This window comes from Peromyscus eremicus, chromosome 10 (assembly GCF_949786415.1).
Source record: "Peromyscus eremicus chromosome 10, PerEre_H2_v1, whole genome shotgun sequence".
Taxonomy (NCBI): Eukaryota; Metazoa; Chordata; class Mammalia; order Rodentia; family Cricetidae; genus Peromyscus; species Peromyscus eremicus.
Window position 1 is genome coordinate 26,814,852 of NC_081426.1, and position 22,047 is coordinate 26,836,898.

At 51.6% G+C, this 22,047-nt stretch overlaps 1 protein-coding gene and 1 long non-coding RNA gene across 6 annotated transcripts in view; one reads left to right on the forward strand and one right to left on the reverse strand.

Moving 5' to 3' along the window:
- The window catches only part of LOC131921031 (uncharacterized), a 41,992-nt gene extending 29,316 nt beyond the window's left edge, over nucleotides 1-12,676 (forward strand). Inside the window, exons 2-3 of the long non-coding RNA XR_009381827.1 lie at nucleotides 11,484-11,634; nucleotides 12,363-12,676. This is a non-coding gene — a long non-coding RNA (uncharacterized LOC131921031). The remainder of the gene's footprint in view (nucleotides 1-11,483; nucleotides 11,635-12,362) is intronic.
- Nucleotides 1,171-20,526, reverse strand: Patz1 (POZ/BTB and AT hook containing zinc finger 1). 5 transcript variants are annotated; one of them, XM_059275637.1, is made up of 5 exons: nucleotides 18,321-20,522; nucleotides 16,838-16,901; nucleotides 10,983-11,154; nucleotides 3,990-4,127; nucleotides 1,171-2,615 (listed from the first exon to the last, which is right to left on the reverse strand). In XM_059275637.1, exons 1-5 carry the CDS (start codon nucleotides 19,589-19,591, stop codon nucleotides 2,197-2,199), a joined length of 2,064 nt encoding a protein of 687 aa, XP_059131620.1. In that variant the 5' UTR covers nucleotides 19,592-20,522; the 3' UTR covers nucleotides 1,171-2,196. The 5 variants fall into 5 exon arrangements, with proteins under 5 accessions (XP_059131620.1, XP_059131621.1, XP_059131622.1 ...); XM_059275639.1 differs by having other exon boundaries at nucleotides 2,466-2,615; nucleotides 3,990-4,062; XM_059275638.1 differs by lacking the exon at nucleotides 3,990-4,127 and having other exon boundaries at nucleotides 18,321-20,520.
- Between the last annotated feature and the right edge of the window lie 1,521 nt (nucleotides 20,527-22,047).

Here is a 22,047-nt window from a genome sequence, read left to right on the forward strand (position 1 = left end):
CCAAGAGTTCATGTAAATGGATGACTTATTTGAAAAATCTAGCCAGAAGGTTTTGCCTTTCAATCAGAATAGCAATGTGATCACTGTTGACGTGGGATTCAGTAATGTTGTGCTTTGTCCCTCCTGCCACGTTTATCTTTTCTCCTTTACCATTGATTGTTTCTTTCTTCCTGTTTGGAGATCAAAGACTATTCTATTCATTTTGAGATTTCTCAAGATCCTTGAGGTGTGAGCCTGCCAGCCCCTCTTGCGATTGGTGTTTGTTCCCATTAATTAATTCTCCTTTGTGGGGCTGGGAGACAGCTCAATCAGTAAAGTGCTTGCCTTGAAAACATGAGGACCCGAGTTTGAGCCCCGGAACCTGTGTTAAAAAAATGCCAGGCACAGTGGTGTGCACTTGTAACCCCAGAACTGGAATTACAAGGGGCTTGCCTTCAGGCCAGCCAGCCTAGCCTGCTTGGCGAGCTCCAGGTCAGTGAGAGAGCACCTCAGAAACCAAGGTGGATGGCCCTCGGGAACAGCACTGGAGGCCGGCCTCTGGCCTCCACATGTACACATCAGCACATACACAAGCACATACGTACACAGAACTAAGAATGTCTTCTCTTCATACATTCGTAACGAATGAACAACAACACAAGCTAGATAATGTGTGGGGGCGCTATTTAGAGCCCTCTGGTCATAATGTTTTTCTCCCTGCCGTGTGCCTCCACAGTTCTAGCAGGTCATTGCCTTGAGTCCCCTCCCAAGTCCAAACACTTGCCTCACACCTTCCTGGGTTACCCTGTCTGCTGGCTGTTACTAACCTGTCCCCTTCTGCTGTCTTCCTCTTGCAGTTCTAACTGTCTGAAAGCCATACTTAAACCTGCTTGCTTGTTAACCATCTCTCCCAGGAAGTCCAAGGGCTGTTTTGTTCATTATAGAGCTTGTAAACATACCTGGTGCACAACAGTGAAAATAAGGACTGAATATCTGTTGAGTAAATGAGTCCTGGAAACTTGTCTTTTGGTGGGAACATCTACCCATTAGGCACAGTGGAATCAGTGAAATGGAGAAGAATGGGATCTCTTGGGAACCACTTACTGCCCCTCCCCAGCAGGGTGTACAGACTGCTGATGTCCAGGTCCCAAAGACACAGTTGAAAAACTGGACTCAGGGGAGCAGGCAGAGTATCATACTAATGTTTTTAATATAGTCTGATCAGATCAATTCACATCACAAGGTCAACCTGGGCTTGCTCAAGTGTAACACAACCAAGGTACACAATGTCTCTACCTGAGGCTCTTCCACCTTCCTGGCCCCCAACACCACTGAAACCTCTTCCTGATCAGACTGGAATTTTTTTTTAAAATTTTGCATAAAACTATTTCTTCCATAGACTTCAAACAACTAGCCAAGTTAATTATGGTACATCTAAACAAAGTTTAATACTAACCCTAACTTGTGACTGCGGTTTACAAAGAGCTGTGTCACCTGGGGTAGCTTTCAGTAGCAATTCACTACAACTGGTCCTAAAAATAACAATAAGAATTAGAGATTCAAAGCCCAACAGCAAGTTGAATGGTTAAAATCAAGTAAGAAACTGGAATTTGGGGTAGAGGTGTCCTCAGTAGATGAGCTTGTCCTGGCAGTAAAATGTTAGCTTCCAGCAGCTCAGGAAGACCAGGGCCAACCTCACAGGGCTCTCAGAGGACACGCATCCTATGGTCCATGGGATGCTGTAGGTTTCTACTTCCTTAAAAATAGTTGGCCATAAGAGGGTAGAGACCCAACTGTAATTTCTTTGAGGATCTAGGAGGGGATGAGGAATGAAAGAAGTGGGAGGGACCAAAACTACCAAGGTCCAAGAAGGCCTTGGAGTTGGGTTTGGGATCACCAAGAGCTGAGCACCAGAAGTTCTGGCTCAGAACTAGAGGAACCAGGACTGGTGCTGCCAGAGAGGCCTATGTAGTGTTTCTGCCCTTGTCTCATACCAGGTCTCTCAAATATTTCTGCAGAGGATCAGATGAGAGTCTAGTTCTAAGACCATTGGGAGGAATAGGGGATGGACAGGGAGGGGAGAAGGGTAGGGGCAGGGATGAGGGTTAAAAATGAATAAAAATCTCTCAGCTACAGAACCCAAAGACATCACTTCCCTCTGCATTCACAGCATTCTCAGGAGTCCCCAGTGGCTGTTCTGTGGGGACACGGCATGTCTCACTTCCCTTCAGGCCCCATGGGCTGCTGGTCCACCTCAGGATCCACTAAAGATGACGCAAACGCTGACTGAACAATCTGAAATCCAAAGGACTCGAGAAGAGACATGTTCTGCTGGGGAGAGAAGGGTGAACCAAGGGCAGGGCCTAGGTCCCCCAAGGGACCCCCCAGGGCCCGGACATGCACCTTCTGGATGTGTTTGTTCAAGTAGGACTTAGAACGGAAAAAGCTCCCACATTCAGGGCATGGGTACTTCTTCTCCCCGTCAGACTCCATCTTGTTTTTAGGGACTGCCATGTCGCAGGAGAAAGAGCCGTTGGCACTCTGTTTCTCTGGTGTCTTCAGGTCACTGGCGTCTGAGAGGTCACCATAGGAATCAGAGCTCTCAATCAGATCCTGATGTGAGCATTTCTGGCCTTCTATGAAAAAACAAAACAGGGAAGAGATGAGGCCAGGCACAGGAGCTGTCCCCTCCTGGAGGGGTCATGAGAGGCCAGCTCACAGGCTCTGGAAGACCAGTTTTGGCCATTAACTAACCTGGCAGAACCCATGGAGGTTTGGCTGGTCTGTTAGGAGCCTAGAATGCCTATGGGGGCAAGAGGACAGTGTCCTGGGGCCACCAGCCTCCCTCACTGTAAACTCTTCATGCAGATGTGAGTTTAGAGTTCATCATCTCAGCCTGCTTCAAGGAAGGAAGGCTAAAGGGGATCCCTCCTACTTCTGCTCAGAACAACCCAGAGCCCCCCAATTCCTAGGTGCTTCCAGAGGTGCCTCTGGAGTAAATCTGTTCTGATTATGATGAGCAGATGTGACAGTGGCTTGTCCCCTGCACTAGACCAGTGGCTCCCTTCACAAAGCAGGCAAAACTAGAACCATGAATGAGATCCTCTACTCCGCTAGATCTTAATGATGGCTCAGATAGCAACCAACCCTTATACAAGGCTTATACAACCTTTCCATTTCTGCAAAGACCCTTCCAGGGCCATACAGCCAAAGTACACAGAAGAACAGCAACTCTCAACAACTTGTCAGCTGGGTAGCCCCGTCTACACCAAGAAATGGCCCTTACTGCCCTGCTTTGCCCACACTGGGGTCTACTGCCAACTAGCAGCTTCCTGCCTGGGTCCAGAGAGCCATGCCAGGATGGGAGGTCTGTGATGGGAGCATGGAGCATGCCATCTCTACCATCTGCCATGCCCCTGGCGAAAAGGCAACAACAACAACAACGTGACACACCCCCAAACAACATGAACCAACAAGTGAATAGTGAGCCTGGAAACTCTTTGTCAAACAAACCAACTCCAAATCAGAAGCAGTCAGGTAGCTCATTTACTGCCATGCACCTCACAAATGCAGCCAGAGGCTCTTTGGAAAGGACCACTTGTGGCAACCAACCACCAATACCATGAAAGAAGCCAGCCATCGGCTCCCACCCACCCATAGTATCAACCAAGGAGAAAGCATTCAGCCACAGATCCACACCATCCTACAGGACAACAGGCGGTGGATAGACCCAGAGTAACTCTTCATGCAGTTCCTCTTCAGGCCCTAGGGCAACCCTGCAGGGCTCCAGACAATGGGGGCTAGCCAAGAGGAAGGAAGGAAGGCTGGGGAAGAAGAGGCAGGCTGGATCAGCAGTACCCTAAAGCCTCACTCACTGTTGGGGAGTGAGATACCCATGATTAACTTTGTCCTGGAGAGCACTGCGATTCTTGCCTCCCCACCACCCGGCCCAGCGCCCTCACAACACAGTCTGCGCAGAGAAGCAAAGTGCAGAGCAAGGGGTCGCTTGCCTTTGTTGCCATAGGTCCTGGCGCAGTGGAACGCTGCTCCCCCATTCAGGATGGGTTCCTGGTGCCTGGAGACCTGGGGAAGGGGAACACCGTGGTGGGTTTTAACATGGACCTTTAAGTAGGAGGCAGAGGAGAAACCTAAACAAGACAAAAGGAGATGAGATCCCACAGCCAGCAAGAGATATCTCTCTGCTCCCCATGCCTTTTCTTTGGCAGCTCTGGCTAGCATTCCCTGGTCAGCTGCACCTGGAAGGGGTTCTCTCCTTGGCTCAAAAACATCTGCAATCACATCAGGCCATGAGGTCAGGATGGAGAGTGCCACTGTCCATGAGTCAGCTTCTCTGTAAAGGCTACATTGAAGGGCCCAGGCCAGCCACCTTGGCTTGCTTGGTGCCTCAGTACCAGGCGGTTTGAGTGATGTCACACAGGCCCATGTCAGCTGCAGAGACCATGGCTAGAAATGTGGTTAGATAAGCATCTGGGGCTCCAGCCAGCAGAAGCCTGCTTATCACTTACAGGGAAACCCCCAAGGAAGCTTCCAGGGGTCCCCTTTCTTCTACCTGTTGGCGCATGCTCTATTTTAACTTTTCCACCTTCAGAACAAGGACTTAAGAACTGGTTCCACCTTTTGAAGAACAGAGACAGGGAGTTGCATGAAGTGGCATCCTGGTTGTCCTTTATCCATGCTGGTCTTCTCGGTTTGGTTGTGGAGCATCCATCAGCCTCTCAGGATGAGCTCTGGCTGTCTTAGAGCAGCTTCACTTTACTCCTCACGCTTCAGTTAGTTTAAGGCATGAGCATCTCAAGCTGGAGAATGGATCTTGGGCCAATTTCCACAAATGTCACAAGGCCTTGCAAGAATGACGCCACAGAATCAGGCAGGCCAATAAAATGACTGACTTGAGTTTCACAGGACAGAAGTATGTCATCAAATCCCACCATAGTCAAGTATCAGAAAAGACCTTTAGTAGGAACCGAAGCCTTTTAGTATAACGCTCATTTAAGTGTCAGTGCCCTTTTTCGTTCCTTTAATCTACTCTAGATCTGGCCAGCACATTCCCCAGGTACTTCTGCTTCCATTTAAGTTTGTTTTATTACATTTATTTATTTATTGGTTTTTCAAGACATGGTTTCTCCGTGTAGCCCTGGCTGTCCTGGAACTTGATCTGTAGACCAGGCTAGCCTCAAACTCAGAGATCTGCCTGCCTCTGCCTCCCAAGTGCTTGGATTAAAGGTGTGTGCCACCACCACTGGCTACATTTATTTATTTACTTGGGGGTAGGGGTGGAGGTCAGAAGACAGCTTGTAGAAGTTGGTTCTCTCCTACCATCTCTTAGGCATTGAACTCAGGTCTTCAGATTGGTGACAAGTACCTTTACCTGCTGAGTTATCTTGCCCGCCCCTTGTTCCCTTTTAAAACTAGTCACAGGATCACAGTGAGATTCCCTGCCAAAGGGTCAAAGGCAGAACATGTACTGTGTGATTTCTGCACAGAACTTGATTTTAAAAAGTGTGAATTGCTACAGCATGCATTCATTCATCCATTCGCTTGTTTTTGTTTTTTTATTATATAGTCTAACTCTGTGGCCTAGACTTTTCTGAAATATGTGGCATCCTCCTTCATCAGCTTCCCAAATGCTGTGATTAGAGGAAGAGCAACCATGTCCAACTAGCCACATTTTGAACACTGTCTGAACAGTAACAAAGGTTCACTTTTTTGTTTGTTTTTGTTTTGTTTTGCTTTTTTGAGACAGGGTTTCTCTGTATAGCCCCAGCTGTCACGGAACTTGCTCTGTAGACCAGGCTGGCCTCAAACTCAAGAGATCTACCTGCCTCTGCCTCCCAAGTGCTGGGATCAAAGGCGTGTGCCACCACCTCCCTGCCAAAGATTTACTTTTAAATGCTGATAGTGTGGCAGGGCCCAACATTTTGTATGAGGTTGTAAACCGAGTTCCCCAATACTCTACCCATTTAAAATTATTATAATACCCATTTTACTGATGAATTAGAGGCTTAGTGTGATAAAGTAATTTTCATGCATGCCACATTCTTAATTTAAAAGGCTTTTTCTCCTCTTCTCCATTTCCCTTCTCCCAGCAACTGCTGAGATATACCACTTGTCTCCCTGTGGGTTGGCTATTCTTGGTTGTCAGCTTGACTACATTTGGAATTAACTAAAACCCAAGCAGCTGGGTACACCTGTGAGGGATTTTTTTAATTAAATAAGTTGAAGTGAACCCACTTTTAGTTTGGATCTTCTGAGATGGGCAAGATCCACCTTTATCTTGGCCACACCTTCTGCTGGCAGTCTACATAAAGGACATGGAAGGAGGAAGCTTGCTCTCTTTGCCTGCTTGCTTGCAGTCTCGATGGCAAGTCCATTCCTTCACTGGCATTAGAGCCTGCTTCTTTGGGATTCCCTCCTACATTGACCAGCTGAGAAATCCAGCCTCCTGGACTGACAAACTAATGGATTCTCAGACCTTCCATTGGTAGACAGCCACTGTTGGAATAGCTGGACCATAGCCTACAAGCCACTCTAATAAATCACCTTTTCATATATATATTTTCCATTTTATCAGTTTTGTTCCTCTAGAGAACTCTAATATACCCTGATACTTTTCTTTCAAACTCTAATAAAATTGCCCTTCAGCTTCAAAACAACAAAAAAGTCCTTTGGGCTTGTGCAATAGGGTTCATTATCACAACTGTGTGATAATGTGTTAGAATGGGCTGCCAGGAGACAGAGGGCTGGCCTGTGGGAACCTTCTTTAGCAAAACCTCTTGAAGATAGCCGGTGGTGATCCTCAAGGAAATGTGTTATCAGAAGAATATTGCCTTTCTTAACATAGTTACTTCAAAGACTAGCCTGTACTTAAGGCCTAGTTGTCTACCCTGCCTGGGGAGAGGTCTTGGGCTGTACTTAAGTGCTTGGCCTGGGGCCAGACACTGGAGGACAGACATTCCTGAGAAGCAGGCTACAGTCAGGAATGGGTGGGCAAGGCTAAAGGGAAGAGGGGAAGGCTTTTAGCCCTGCCCCTCCAGTTGGCATTGTAAAGCCCTCCAAACACATGCCAAACAGGACACAGTGGCCCCACAAACCAGCACAAGACATCAGAACTTTCTGATGATATGATACTGCCATTTCACAAGAGAATTTTTCTTTGGTTTTTTTCATTCTTTTGGGGCCTCTGAAGTAGAATGAAACCTCTTCATGGCATACCAGAACAGGCCCACTACAATGAGAGTGAATGGGAAAAAAAGCACCAGGAATTATTATAGTCACTCCGTGTAGGGAGAGCTATCTAATAGAAAATACAGCAGATACTCAATAAAAACATCCTGCATGTTCCCCAAAACCATTCTGAGGACTATGTGGCTGGATCCTCTCAACTTCCCCTGGTTGCAGATGGTACTGTCTATAGCAGACTTACTTGGAAAGTGGCAAGAACAGATCCACAGCTGCCACTTAAAACCCAGAACTGAAACACAGCAACTCAGCAAGTCAAGTGTTGGGATGAAAAAGCGGAGTTTCTGAGCAGAATGCGTCTTTGAGGCCAGATGTATTTAGCTGAAATTCTAAGCTCACCCACCTACTCACTGATGAACCAAGAGCCAAAGAGGCCGCTTGATGTAGGGCCTCCAGGATGGAAGCACTGTGCACTTGTGACTGCTCCCTCTCCAGAAACGAGGAGTTTGTCAATGGCAAAAGGCCACCGGTCTTCAGTTGTATTTTCTTGCTTGTGTCCCTATAATTCACAGGCATGTTCATGTCCGTGCAGAGACTGGGGACTGCTTTTTCTGTGTCCAAACCCTGGAGGGGCCAAATCTAACGGTGCATTAAGACTGCCAGTGCAGGAGAATGGCATGGTGCTACCTTGTTACCCACGTGTTCATCTGACAGGGAGAAGTTTCCCTTGTGTGTGCTTTCTTGGTTTTGTTTGTTTTTCGAGACAGAGTTTCTCTATGCAGCCCTAGCTGTCATGGAACTCACTTTATAGACCAGGCTGGCCTTGAACTCAAGAGATCTGCCTGCCTCTGCCTCCTGAGTGCCGGGATCAAAGGTGTGTGCCACCATACTTTGCCTCCATTGTATGTGTCTTTTTAAAATTTATTTATTTATTCTTATTTTTTATATATTGGTGTTTTGCCTGCAGGTATGTCTGTATGAGTGCATCGGATCCCCTGAACAGGAGTTACAGACAGCTGTGAGCTGCCATGTAGGTGCTGGGAATTGAACCTGGGTCCTCTGGAAGAGCAGCTCATGCTCTTAACTGCTGAGCCATCTCTCCAGCCTCCCTTGTGTGTGTGTGTGTGTGTGTGTTTTGGAGCTGAGGATTGAACCCAGGGCCTTGTGCTTGCTAGGCAAGCACTCTACCACTGAGCTAAATCCCCAACCCCCCTTGTGTGTTTATTTTTTGGTTGTTGTTTGTTCTGTTTTATGATAGAAGGTCTTGGCTGGCCTATTAATTGCTATTTAGCCCAGGCTAGCCTTGAGTTCATGAGAATACTCCTGCCTTAGCCTTGTAAGTGCCACAGGTGTAGGCTACTAGACCATCTCCTTTGTCTGTGACAAGATGTCACTGTGTAGCATTGGCTGGCTTGAATTCGAGCTGTCCTCTTGCCTCAGTCTCTCAAATGCAAAAAATTACAAGCAATAGTGCAAGTTTGAGGCCAGCCTGGGCTTCAGGGCAAGGCTGAAAGATGGCTCAGTGGTTAAAAGCACTCCTCTGTAATAGCACCCAATTTTAGTTCCTAGAACCCACATCATGGCTCATGACTACCTATAACTCCAGTTCTAGGGGATCCAATGCACTCCATGGGCTGCTGCATTCACATGGTCACACACACACACACAATTTCAAAATATTCCAAAAAAAGTAACAAAGTATTACTGGACTGAAAGATTTCAGAAGATACCTGTAAGTTCACCTGATTCATCCTTACCTGAGACTATTCTGCAGTGCCTGGGACTGAACACAAAGCTTTGACATGCAGGCAGGTGCTCTACCACCAAATCACAACCCCAGCTCTACGAACATTCACTTATTTAATTGATAGCCTTGGTGGCACGGGGCAAAGGATGACAGAGAGTCCCCTCATCCTCTTCCACCCTCTTGTTTGTTGACATCTGTGTGCTGCTGTCCCTGTTTGGCCGTCCAGAGGCAGCATCCAGCTTTTCCTCTCCTCAGAACGGGGCAGCTGTTCCCTCTTCTGAGTACCCAGCATGGGCTAGACCTGGAGGAACATGTAGACTGCTCTCCAGCCTGTGGCCACCGTCTTGGTGGGCTCTGGTTTTGCTCTCTTGAATTCCACACCCTGGTCACGTGGCTTGTAGCTGTGCTGAAGTCCTCTTGCAGCTCTTGAGGAAAACTGTACCCTAATGGGTTAACTTCGTTGCTGCCTTCACCTGGGCTGCTCAGAGCCCTGAGTCGCCGCTGTCCCCTTCTTGCCCTCTTCTGTCATCTGGGCTGGACTTGCAGTTTTATTATTAATATCCTCCACCACTTTCAGCAGTTCTCAGCTCTGCCCACTGAGCCACTTCCAGGATTGGTTACTTCACAGGAAACCTGACAAACTCCTGCTGATGGTGCATTTTGGCAAGTTTAGAGTTATTTGGAGGTACTCTATGAAAGTCAGGTTAGGATGAAACAAGGCAAAAAAAAAAAACAGCTTTCTAAGACTGGAGTCTTTCTAAGACACCTGCCCTCACCACCCCACTGTTTGCTCCGAGAGGGAATGAAGAAGCAGCTGAAGCATTCACAGCAGGTTTCCCAATGGAACAGGCATCAATACTAGGTGGCCAGCAAGGCAAACGTGAGGGTGTGTGTAGTCTCTGGAAGGCACCTGGCTCCATGACTCCATGAAAACTTCTACCCAGCAGAGTGTCTCCATCTAGAACTTTGGAACACTCAGAGACAGCGCCCTGCAGCAGCCTTGTGCCTTGTCCAAACCAGACTATCAGGAAGCAGCATCACACATTTTACCATTTTACAGTGTAAGGGGGAGCGTCCCAAAGGTGTGACTCCTTGTGGATTCAGAGAACTCTCAGCTACCTTCTCTCTGGGTCCTCACAGCAACTTCATGAGATGGAAAGGGGAAGAAGATTCTTAATCACTTTTAAGAGAAGAAGCAAGGCAAGGAGAGCCCAAAGCTACATGGCAAGGGGCCGGAACTAAACTCTGTGTATCCTGATTCCTGGTTCGTTCGATGTTCAACCCGTTAAGTCAGATACTAGACTTATAAAAACGGTGACACAAGAGTGCCCCGGGAAGCAACGAGCAACATGCCCATCTGGTCAAAGCAAACACAGAAGGAGATCAAAGAAGCAGCCTCGCTCGCTCGCCCCAACTCCTTCAGCACAGACACTGTCTGCAACAAACTCCAGCACTTCCAACAGCCAACTCTACCCAGCAGAGCCTCAGGGCCACGCCGGACTTCCTCCAAAACAACACTACTGCCAGCTAGACACTACACAGGCCAACCTCGGCCAACCTCAGCCAACCTCAAGCGCACTGCCCTGCTCAGAGCCCCTCCACCTTTGTCCTTCAAGGCCACAATCGGTTTGGAATCGCTTTTAAACATTTACGCTAGAAAGCTTTGTCTCTCACTTATCTCTAGATCCAGCCTTCTTCCCTGGCCGTTGACTCTCATATACCAGTGAGTGAGCTAGCAGGACCCTTTCTTTAGCCCATTCAGGCTAATGACGCCTCACCAACCTCCGTTTAGTATATTTGTGAATTCATCATCTCCTGCCACTTGGGCAGGTGTATTTGACCCCAAGCTTGGGGATCACCTATTTCCTTCTGTTCCCATCGTTAAGTCTCTTGGGACTTTTTAAGCACCCAAGCCTCTTGGAAAGGAAGAGGTTTCAAATGACTAGCTGAGGGATGTGCTCAAAGCCTGGGTGAGGGCATTTCTCATTCAGTGGGGAGGGTGGGCTCCCCAGAAGATCAGGCTCATACTCTGAAGTGAGGAAACAGTGGGGATTACCTCGGTTACAGATGCTGCAGAAGTTGCTGGGCCCCTCACTGTGCTTCTTCAGGTGGTCTGCCATGTACGCTGCTCGCAGGTACTTCCCACACACCTGGCAGGGTACCTTGTCTTCGTGACAGGCCAGGTGGGAGCGCAGGCGGTCTCGAGTAGCAAAAGAGGCATTGCAGGTCTGAGTAGAGAAAGGAGAGCAGGATGAGAAACAACCAGCGTCTCACACTTGACCGAGTACACCAGGAAGCAAAGCCGTTTCTGGTAATCCTGTGAAATCAGTCCCTTTTAGAAAGCTGGATGGTTCAGCTAAGGCTCTACTCACAATGCCTAGTGGCTGCCCTTCCTTCCCACAATGCTGTTTCATGGGATATGTGAGTTGGAATTATTAGTTCTTTACCACAGACGAGATCAAAACATGGCCAGCTAAGTCCTATGCTCCTCTACTGAGTGAAGAGTTAAGTATTTGTTCATTTTTTTTCTCCCTACCCCCTTGGTTTTTTGAGACAGGGTCTCATGCAACTCAGGCTAACCTCAAACTCTACGAAGCTGAACTTGACCTTGAACTGCTCATCCTTCTGCAAAGTGCTGGGATCACAGGTGTACACGTCCACATCTGTTAACCACAAAGCACCAACTTGAGGAGCACTGGCTATAACAAGTGAGTTACAGCACATGAACCAGTCTTCCTGTTCCCCATCCCTGGGTTTCCCCTTTACTGCTTTATACAAAGAATCCAATGTATTTGTTTCATTCAAATATGACAATTGTCTTGGCCACAGGGAAATGGAAAGGCAGGACAAACTACAAAGATAACACTTCATAATATTCTTGTAATGTGAATTAAAAAAACAGCTTATAAAATAAATGAGAGTCCGTTCTGCGAATGGAGAGTGGAGAAAGTGGGCTGCAGACATGAGGAGTATTTGTGCAATGTTCTGTTGGGGAAGTGATGGCAGGGACAGTGACAGCAGCCTGCAGCATTGGCTGAGCAGGCCCTGAGCGCACATTGATAGTTTGTCTTATGCAGTTCATCATACAGCAGCCCCCCCAAGGCAGGCTGTTACCCCTGCACACTCTAGAGTGTGTACCCACTGAAAGGCACAACCCAGCACGCCTCGCAGCCAGGCCCTATAGCTATGAAGTAACGGTCAGAACCCACACCCTGCGAATGAGGGTCTAGCTCCCTAGTAATTATCTCTCCCCAACATCCCTTCCTCTGTCGGGGCCTGCAAAGGCTGAGGTGCCTTGGGGAACACAGAATGTCACAAAGCCTTGAAAAGAGGTGGATCCAGTGGCTTTCAAGCTATTTTGGTTCCATGGAGATGCCTCAGGAGCTAAAGTCAAATTGAACTTAAATTTCCTTTCCGTGTGTGTTCTCTGCTTTAGGACTGTAAGAGAAAGCAGCTTCCCATTTGAGGGTGCTGTTATTAATCCACTGGTGAGGTGCCACCCCATTAACTTGCCAGAATGGAGCTCCCTCTATTTCCTGTTTAGAAGTGGACCTGAAATCTCAAGGTAAGTGTCTGAACACTGTCACCACATAGACACGTGTATCTCCTTACTGTACAGTCAAAGCATGAAGCCGACAGCAATGCCATGGAGGTAGAAGTCGCCACCATTTCCCTCCTCGACCCCAGACACCTGCACCAGCACAAGCCTCCTGTTCCTCTGTCGTCACAAGGAAACGGTACTAACTTAAACAGGTCACCCTATGACATTTACTTTTGTGTTTTTCTGTTTAATTCTTTGACAAATGAGGAAGCTAACAATTAGATAGTGACCTTGCCCAAGACTCAAGTAGTAGAGAAAGGAGCAATCTAGACATCCTGACCAGACCAGTCTCCAAGCCATCTTCCAGCCAGAGGTCTTTTTATCTTGACCAATTCATAGCTGGGCAAACAGATGCCCTGTGAGGATGCAGGACAGCCAGGTTGAGAACTGGCCTCAAGTCTTACCACTTCTGAAGCCAATACATGTGCATCCTATGAAAGAAAGGTGTTGACACTGACCCTATGTACTTGGTCTCCAGTTCTGTCCTGGGGCAAGGATAGGCAGGCAGGCAAACTCCAGCACCTGGGCAACCCAGAAAGCATCTTGGATATTGAGTCTCTCAGTCACAGGAGGACCCAACCTAGGGATATCATCATGACCCAGTGATAGGCCACAGTGAGGGGAATTCAGACTTCCACCCAGCCTAGCGACCTGTAAACCCCATACCTCTGGGGGAGAGGGGTAAACATATTCATCATCCAGGGACAAGAGCTAGCTCTGTTAAAGATCCCCTGCAGCTGTAAGAGTGGGGGTGCTTGGTTTTGTTTTTTTCAAACAAGGCCTCACCATGTAGCCCTGGCTGTCGTATAACTCTGTAGACCAGGCTGGCCTCGAACACAGAGATCCACCTGTCTCCCTCCCAAGCACTGGGATTAAAGGTGTGTGCCACCTCAAATACCGAGAAAGTTTTAAGCCTCAGAACTCAAAGGAGCTACCATGAACCAGATGAAAGTATTCAGGATTGTCTTCCTTTTTCTAGGGAGAGGAAGCCTGAGGCAGGAAAGATACCTTGTCTCTCTTGACAACCATGTGTAATCTCTCCTTTAAAGGCTTTGCTCTGTCATACTTTGGTACCCAAGATAATGGACAGCCAACCCTAGATTATCCCCAAGTGGATTAAATATTTGGGGATTAACTAAGCAAAATTAAAATCGCAGATGCAGCTGGCTTCCCTACCCCATCCTTCACTGATTCTCTCTCAAGGAATAAGGCTAACTTCACCCCAAGCAAACATTAGGAATGCCAATCTCCAGCTGGGATAGACACAGCCGAAGCTACCACCTTGTTATAAAGCCAAACTAAAGTAGCTGTTGGCTTCCCCGTTCAATTGACCCTTTGTGGCTGGAGTCCCCAGGCTTTTCTGTGTGTGAGTCCCAGTCTGGGCCAACCAGAACTTCAGACAGCACAGAACACAAAAGAGGCTGGTCACGTGACTCGGGAGAGCAGAGAATGGGCTGAGGGAGACTGACCTTAAAGGGGACACCCAGAACCTGAGACTCAGAAGACAGGGAGTCAACAGAAGGGCCCTGAAAGGGAGCCAGCCAGCCAGCAGCACAGTATGACTGCCTACTGGCTTGAAGTGCCTCCTGTGCCCACAACCAAGGCTCACAGTCTGCTGCGATTAGGAGGCATGCTATCACCACCTGCCATGGAGCCTACCAGCTTAATGCTTACCCCACCACACTTTCTAAAACTTTCAGTCCCGAGTGGGGCAGCGGGAGGATAGGACCCCAAGAACACTAATGCACACCCCTAACCTTAGGAGGCCTTAGCAGTCTGGAAGCCATAGGGGGCATCTTGAGAAGCCAGGAAAAATCTAAGAGTAACACATGAAAGTCCAGTTCCACTGGCCTTAGCTGCTTTGTTTTGAGTGTACCCCTCCACCCCCACTCATCGTTATCTGACCAGCCTCAGATACGGGGTCACCAAAAGCAATGGGATAGGGCTAAGACACTCCAGCCTCTCAGCTCTGGCTGAATTCCAGGCCAGGACAATGGCTGGGGCATGTGAACCAGTTAAGGAGACTCAAGCCTGAGGCTCCCTGCCCCTTACCTTCAAAAGGCTTTTCTATCAGTCTGAGTAAACAGCCCCTTTTATCCTCTGTGGCTGAGGCAGTCCCTGAAGTTTAACCAACCCTAGAGTGTGACAGCTAGCACACATACCTTGCTGGGTCCTCTTTAGAAGGTTCTGGCTACAGGGTCAGGTCTGTGAGTGTGTGCTTAAGGGCAGAGGCATGGCAGGAGCTGGCTCGTACACCAAGGGACAATGATGCCAGTTGTTATGACAGACCAAGGACAAAACACACAAAGCCTCAAATGTTAGAATGAAAACTTTTATCATCACTCCTGATCTCCCGGCAGAGTCTGCAGGGCTAAGGGACACACCAGAGGGACCTGGGGGAGGGAGTGTCTGTCTGCTCTGTCAGCCCCTACAGCCATGTATCACAATACGAAGCTACTGGTTAGTTGAGTTCTGAGCAGACCAGCTAAAAAAACCTCAGACATGAGCGTAAGTCACTGGGCGGAAATGAAAGCAGGACCTTGCGAGGAGGAAGAGTACAGCACAATGACCCCGCTGAAGCCGGGCCAGAGGCTTCTCCGGAGCGGGAGTGACTCCCAGCGGGGAGGAGGGTGGCCAGAAACCCCAATTAGAAGAAAGTGAGGCCAGGGGAAGGGAAGCACACAGGCTGGGGCTGAGCTCCAGAGTCAGCCAGACAATGTTGCGTGCCCGGGCATCACCTGTCGAGGTAGGGGAGGAGAGACGAGTGTTCAGAAAGAAACTCAGAGGCTCTGGGGGCACTTAGAAAGGTGCTGCTTGCTATCACTATTTGAGAGCTGCAAGCTGGGGAATACTTTAGGACATCTTGGGAAGATGTGGAATGGTGGGCAGGAACCATCTTGCTGGCCTCTCCCAAAAGCGAGGGTCTCCAGCCAGCCACCGCTCTCCTCCACCTCTCCAGAAGGACCCAGGCTAGCCTACAGGCCACTGAGTAAAGGCCCGGCTGCCCTCTGGAGTTGTCCAACCCTGCCTCAGGTATGCTGGTGGGGCTGGGCAGAAGAGAGCATTGCTGGAGTGTGCTGGGCTCAGGTTTTCAATGGCTGGGAAGGACTTTTTTAGAGAGAGGGAAAAGGCGGTATCAGGAACTGAATGGGACGACCTCCACAAAGCAGGCTGGGCAAAGTCCCATGATGGCAGGTCACTAGGAAGAGGTTCCAGGGGCGGCAGGCCGCTGCTGCTCCCAACCCACACCTGGAAAAAGGGCAGAGAGTGCAGGTTACCCCCCCAGGCCACCGGGCACACCCCCACTGCCCTCTGGGCTCCTCCTCTCCTGCCTGGGGCTGCTCAGCACACTACCTGGGAGTCAGACTGTGCTCTGTGACAACAGAGCCAGAGATGGAGAGGCGGGAAGCAGCAAGGCAAAGACAGATGCCAGCAGGCCTGTCTTGAACCAGCATCCTTGGGAAAGGCTACCTAGCCATGCATCTGTGAGCAATGCTTACTCTATCCCTGGAGCTCTGTCCTACTGTGCACATCCATTCCTTCCTCTGATCTCCTGGAATCTGCCCTTGTCAACAGGTCTTGAAGGCACTTGCCATAGCAGAGGGAGATAACCAAGAAGACAGTCGTGTTATTTTTCATCACACAGAAATGCTCAGAGGCCAGGAAAGAAAACTCATCTTCTAGGTGCCAGCAGAGCCCCCAGATAGAATTCAAGCAGACAGGAGAAAATCCAGTCCAGATTCCCTACATGATTCCACATTGGAAGAGAATGCCTTGCCTTGCTCTTGATGTTGGCATTGGAGATGGGACCACCCTCTACCTACCTCCAGCCTCGCCTAATGCCATGCTTTCTCCACTGATGGAACCCAAGTTCCCACTCAGCTCGAACCAGGGGAAGGGTTGTTGGCTGGGCCACCAGAAGCCCTTTTGAAATCCCTACAGTTCGTACAGTGCTGGGAACCAGCAGCCAGGCCCAGCAAGGTGTCAGACCCACCAAGACAACACTTGTGCAGTGTGGCCCACCAGCCAAGGAGCTGGCAAAAGCCAGGACAGGAAAGCTAAGCAACAGAATGGAGGCAAAGACTGGAAACCAGAACCAAGTAACCAAGAAAGAGGATCTCAGCCCTGGGGGAAGCAGAGGGGGCTGGGGTATAGAACAAAGGACAGAGGGAGGACATGGGAGAGACAGAGTGGGAGGTGTGTGGAAAGCAGTGGTCAGTCAGCTGGCCCAATACAGCAGCTTGCTCATGGCCAAGGCTGGGAGAACAGCAACATTCTTCCACCCAACTATACCCTGGCCCGATTCCTACCTGACACTTGTGAGGTCGTTCAGAAGTATGCACCTGCTTGATATGTCCGTTCAAGTGATCAGGCCTGAAAAAGAGATCAACAGACTTTAAAAACAAGACATCAAAAGAGATGGGTCAAAACAAACTTGGCCAGTCTCCCTCTCCCCCCCCCCCTACTCCTAGGGAGGACTCCACCCCAGTAAGACAAAGACAAAGTCACCACCAAGCTTTGGCTCCGAGGGCCCAAGCATCTCAGTCATTTCCCCCCCTGGGGGGAGGGGAAGCAAATGTTTCCCTCTGATCTAGCTAACCCCACCCCACCCACCCCACCCCCAACAGAAATTCAATGATTCCTAGGACCTGAGGCAGCAGCTTTAGAATGACACGGGGATGCCTTGCCCAGCCTTTCTGGGAGGGGGTGTGGGACTCATTGTCCAGACTAAAGCCCCTTAGAAGCTCTGCGTTCCCCTCCCCCCAGCCTCTCCCGCCACAGCAGCCAATGAATGCCACCCGGATGGAATTCAGTCCCCAGAGGCCAGGGATGGAGCCTTAAGTCCCCAGCTGGGCTGGCAAGCCAGATGCCCGCCAGAGCAGGTGGGCAGGGGCTGTCTGACCGGTAAGACTGGTTGGAAGTTGGGGCCCCTCTGAGGGAATTCCCTGTCCCTAAGCTCACACACACACAAGGTCCTCAGGATTCCAGTTAAAACCAGCCTTTTATTCAATACTCTCAAACTGGAAGAAGAAGAAGAAGAAAAAAAAAAAGCACAACCCTCTGCTCCCAGGAAGTCCTCAGTTCCCAAGAAGGCTCACTAAAAGTTAAAAAGAGGGCCTCTGCCTTTCATTCTGTCCTGAGAACAGACGAGGAGCTGTGGGTTCACTGGATTCTATTGCCACCAGGTCAGAGCGCATCAGCATTCCAGCATTACTGTTGCAAAACAACCCTGAGTAGCCAGCCGGCTTTATGCCTCTCAGTCCTCGGGTCACATGAGGGGCAAAGCTGGAGACTGCTGCTGCAGGTTGGCCTACTCAAACTGTGTGGAGGACCTGGGCCTCGGGAGTGTAAGGAGTCCTAGACGCACTTGTTCAGTCCCTCCCTCCGCAGCCATTCAGGCGGGGAAAGTCGAGGGAGGAGCCCAGCCTCCCGCCCCCAGAGGGGGCCCCACGCCTGGTGCCGGAAACACAAAGGGAACCGGGGGAGAAGAATGGGGAGGCCCAATGGCTCTGGCCTGAGGAATCCGGCCCCTTCCCATAGGCCCCCGGAGGATGAGGACAGTAGTGCCCTGGTGCCGGAGAACTTGCCTGAAGGGACGGATGCAGCTCTTGGCCACACCAAATCAAAACCAGGGGTCTTAAAACATTTCATTTAAACATGGCATGCTCTGTTAAGGTCCAGTGACCCTCCACCCCCACAAGACCCACATCCCCATATCCTGGCAAGGAACTGACTCAAGAGGCATAACTAAGATAGTACCCGGCAGAGAGTGGGGGAGGGGGCCATTCTCACCTGGAGAAGCCTTTCCCACAGCTCTGGCAGATGTACGGCTTGCCCACTGACCCATCATGGGACCTCACATGGTAGGACATGCGGTCTTTTCTCTTGAACCGCAGACCACACACCGGGCAGGAGTACGGCTTCTCCCCAGAGTGGGACAGCTTATGCCGGTTGAGATGGTACACATCACGGAAGATCTTGCCACAGATCTCACAAGCCACCTGCTTCCTGGTCCGGCTCCTCTTTCTGGGGCCGTCGGGGTCCTCGGAGATGGGTAACCCATTCTCACCCAGCCTTGGAGGAGGAAGATCGATATAGCCCAACTGGAGGCTAGTGACGCCGTGCTGGGCCTCATGTTGCCGGAGTCGGTTGGCATCAGTGAACACCTTCCCGCACAGGCCACATGGAAGGATGCCTGCTTCTCTCAAGCCCCCTGGAGACCCAAACATGGAGTCCAGCAGATTGGCCTTCCTGGGGCGTCCCCGGCCTCGCTTGCCACTCAGTGGAGGAGCACTGGATGCCACATTGGGGAATGGAGAAGTCAGTAGTTGAGGGGATAGGGGTCCAGCCACCATGGGCAAGCGGTCCACCCCAGGTAACACAGGCAGGGAAGCTTGGCCTGCAATAGCTGCACCTGTGGCCCTGGCAGCCTCTTCCTCAGGCTGCATGCTGCCAGCAATACCGTTACTGTTGGCTGCCAAGGCTGCCCCGTTGGTCATGTCCAAAGGGAAGCCCAAGTCAGAGGTCCCAGGAGGGCGAAAGAGCATGATATCAGCCCGGGCAGGGGGCACCAGGATCTGCACGTTGGATTGTTTGATGACTTCCTGGCAGATCTCGATGACCGACCTCATCAGCAGGAACTTGGCGGCCGTCATGAGCTCAGGGAAGCTCTCTAGGCGCACTACAATTCGGGACGTGTAAGCGAAGTCCAGGATGTCTCCGAACACTTTGGAACTGATGGTGTGCATCTCCAGCTCGCGGCTGCCTCCAGTTCCGCCGCCCGGAGCCGCCGCCGCGCCTCCTACATCAGCAGGACCCCCGTCTGCACCTCCGCCGTCGCCCAACTGGGCGCTGAACACAGACTCAAAGTACTCGCTGCAGGCAGCTAGTACGGCGCGGTGCGCCGGGAAGCTCTCGTCGCCCACCCGTAGGAGCACGTCGCAAAAGCGCCCGCCGTTTTTGCGTTGCTGGTTCAGGTTGTGCAGCATCTCCGTACTGTGTCTGCTCACCTGGTAGGTGTAGCAGCCCGACGGGCCACAGGAAGCGTCGTTGACCCGCTCCATGGCCGCTGCCCCCTCCCCGCTAGCCGGGCCGGGCACCCGCCGGTCCCCAGTCCCTTCCCCTAGGCAGCGACGCCTGGCTCAGCGGACAAGTCACACTCCCCGCACGTGCGGCCCGGGGCTCGGTAGTCCTCGCAGGTGCGCCCAGCGCACACGCCCCCTGCCCGAATCAGAACGTCTAGACCCAGCGGTGCACTGCCCCCCACATAGCCACCCCACCCCCTGCCGGACACGGCGCTGCACTCACACTCTCCGCCTGCCCGCCTCCCTTTCTCGGTCTACCTTCCAGGGGGCAAACCAACGAAGAGGTGCGCCCCTCCTGCAAACGCGGCCGCCACCTCCCCTCCCGCCCGCCAGGCGGCGCCGGCGCGCAGCCAAAAGGCGCGCGCGCGCGCAGGGAGGAGGAGGGGTCCGCCGCGCAAGCGCAAGCGCGTGCTCCGAGGCTTTTCCCGGGCCCACTGGGGGCGCGCGTTGCGTCCCCTGCAAAGCGCGAGCCGGGGCGGGGGCTCCGGAGCAAAGGAAACAAAAGGCGAAGGCGAAAGCGGCGGTCGGCGCGCACGGGGGCGGTGGCGTAGGCTGGGTCTTGGAGCCCGGCGAAGGCGGCGGCCGAAGCGAGTGGGTGGCAGCGGCAGGGTGGGCCCTTCCCCAGGCCAGGCACGGGTGGCGGCGGAGCGGCGGCGCTGCGGCCCCAGGCTCCGTGCGTTCGGAACGGAGGAAAGATGGCAGCGGCTGCACTTCCTCTTGCACTTTCACCCCTGGGGGGAGGAGAAGGAGGGGGCGATACCAACAACACCCCCCCCCAGCTTGCAGAAAGAAAAAAAAGCAGCAGGCTCGGCGTGGGGGGTCTCGGTGGCCCTGGCCCAGCAGCACGTGCGCACCGGGCTCCCTAGCCTGGGCCGCCTAGCGCCGCAAACTTTCCACTTTCTTTGTGCCGAGCAACCCCCCCTCACCCAGCGGAGGATGCACGTCCCCCCATTCCCTATTTATACACCCCCCCCCTGCAGCTCCGCTCCCCCCCCGCTTCCTGCCCCCCCACTCCCCAGCTCCGCCAATACTAGCGCAGCCTGAGCCCCCGCCTCCCCACCCCGCCCGCGGGGCCGGGGGCTGCAGAGTCAGCCCCCCCACCCCGACCCCGACCAATACGATCCGAGTGCCGAGCCAGCAAACCAGCTACAGCAGCCCCTCCGCTGCCCGCCCAGAGTGTAGCGAACGTGCGGGAGGGGCAGTCAGAGCGTGCGGATCTGAGCCCCCCCAGCCTGCCTTGCGCACCCGCAGGTCGGGCGGGCATCAGCACCCTGCCTAGCTCTCCTTTGATGGCCGATTTCCCTAGAAGTCGGCTGCGACCTCCTCCCGCTCTGCAGCCCTAAGGAGGACGCGGGGTCCCGGCCCGACGCCGGCGGAACCTTCTGCCCGCCTCATACTGACCAAGGCAAATGGCCTGCACGTCTGGATAACTAGGGAAATAGGTCGTTTTCCCCACACACCACTCCTTGGGCTTTGTGCCCCAGGGAGCGTGAAGTCGCCTGCTCAGAGAAGCGACCGAATGATGGCGATGAACAAGATGGACAAAATCAGCGGCCCCTGTACGTTCCAGTAGTTTTGAGGGAAAGTAGGGAACCCGAGGATGGAGAAGTGCCCTCGATCTTCCCCAAGCCAGAAGCATGCCTAGCGCCTCCCGCCCTATAAAATGCCAGGCACTCTGACCACGGACCCTGCGGCCAGGCCTGAGCGCTTTGTCCGTGGCCCGCCTGAGGATGCTACCAGACGAGGGTTGGACACGGAGGTTCGTCTGCTGGGGCCGCCGCGGAACCATTGGGCTCAGAGCCTGAGACTGTAGGCAAGGCACGTGTACGGCGCGAAGTTCCCACAGTTGCAAGAGGAGCGAAGTACGCCTTCCAAACTTTACACGGTTCCAAACTGAGCGCTTCCATTAAATGAAGCGGTGTGTGCGGAAAAGCATTCTGGGTATTAGCATGCAAATGAACAGGCTAGGCTTTAAACTCGGCTTGGCTCGAGGTTCCCACCATCGTGTGCCTAGCTTGCGCCTAGCCATGCGCTCACTGTGGCTTCTCTGCGTGGCACTTTAAGAGGACGCTAGTTCAAATCCTAGACCTGAACTCTCTGGTTGTGTCTTGGTGCCAGTTACTTGGCTTCTGTGAGCCAGTTTTGTAACCTGTACACTGGACAAAGCAACATTTCTCTGAAGAATTGAGAATTCACCCTCAGACAGTACATTCCAGACTTAGCTGGAGAAAATGATGGATAAGACTTGAGGAAAATTCCCTGGCCATAAAGGAAGATCTGCCCTCTTAAAACCAAATCCTGTGTTAACAGCAAGCTAATTAGTGCCTTAATCTCTCGGTCCCCAGCATTTTGGAAGCAGATTCTGGGAACTAGAAGTTTTTGTGTTCAACTATGCTTGCTGTTGAAGGTTCCAAGACAGCATACATCTAGTGTGT

Coding starts and splice junctions, on each gene's coding strand:
- Patz1 (XM_059275637.1), bottom strand. CDS start 19,591: ATGGAGCGGGTCAACGACGCTTCCTGTGGCCCGTCGGGCTGCTACACC. Junction 16,902..18,320: donor TGTGGGAAAGGCTTCTCCAG/GTGAGAATGGCC, acceptor TCTCTTTTTCAG/GCCTGATCACTTGAACGGAC. Junction 2,616..3,989: donor CAGGACCTATGGCAACAAAG/GCAAGCGACCCC, acceptor GTTTTTTCATAG/AAGGCCAGAAATGCTCACAT.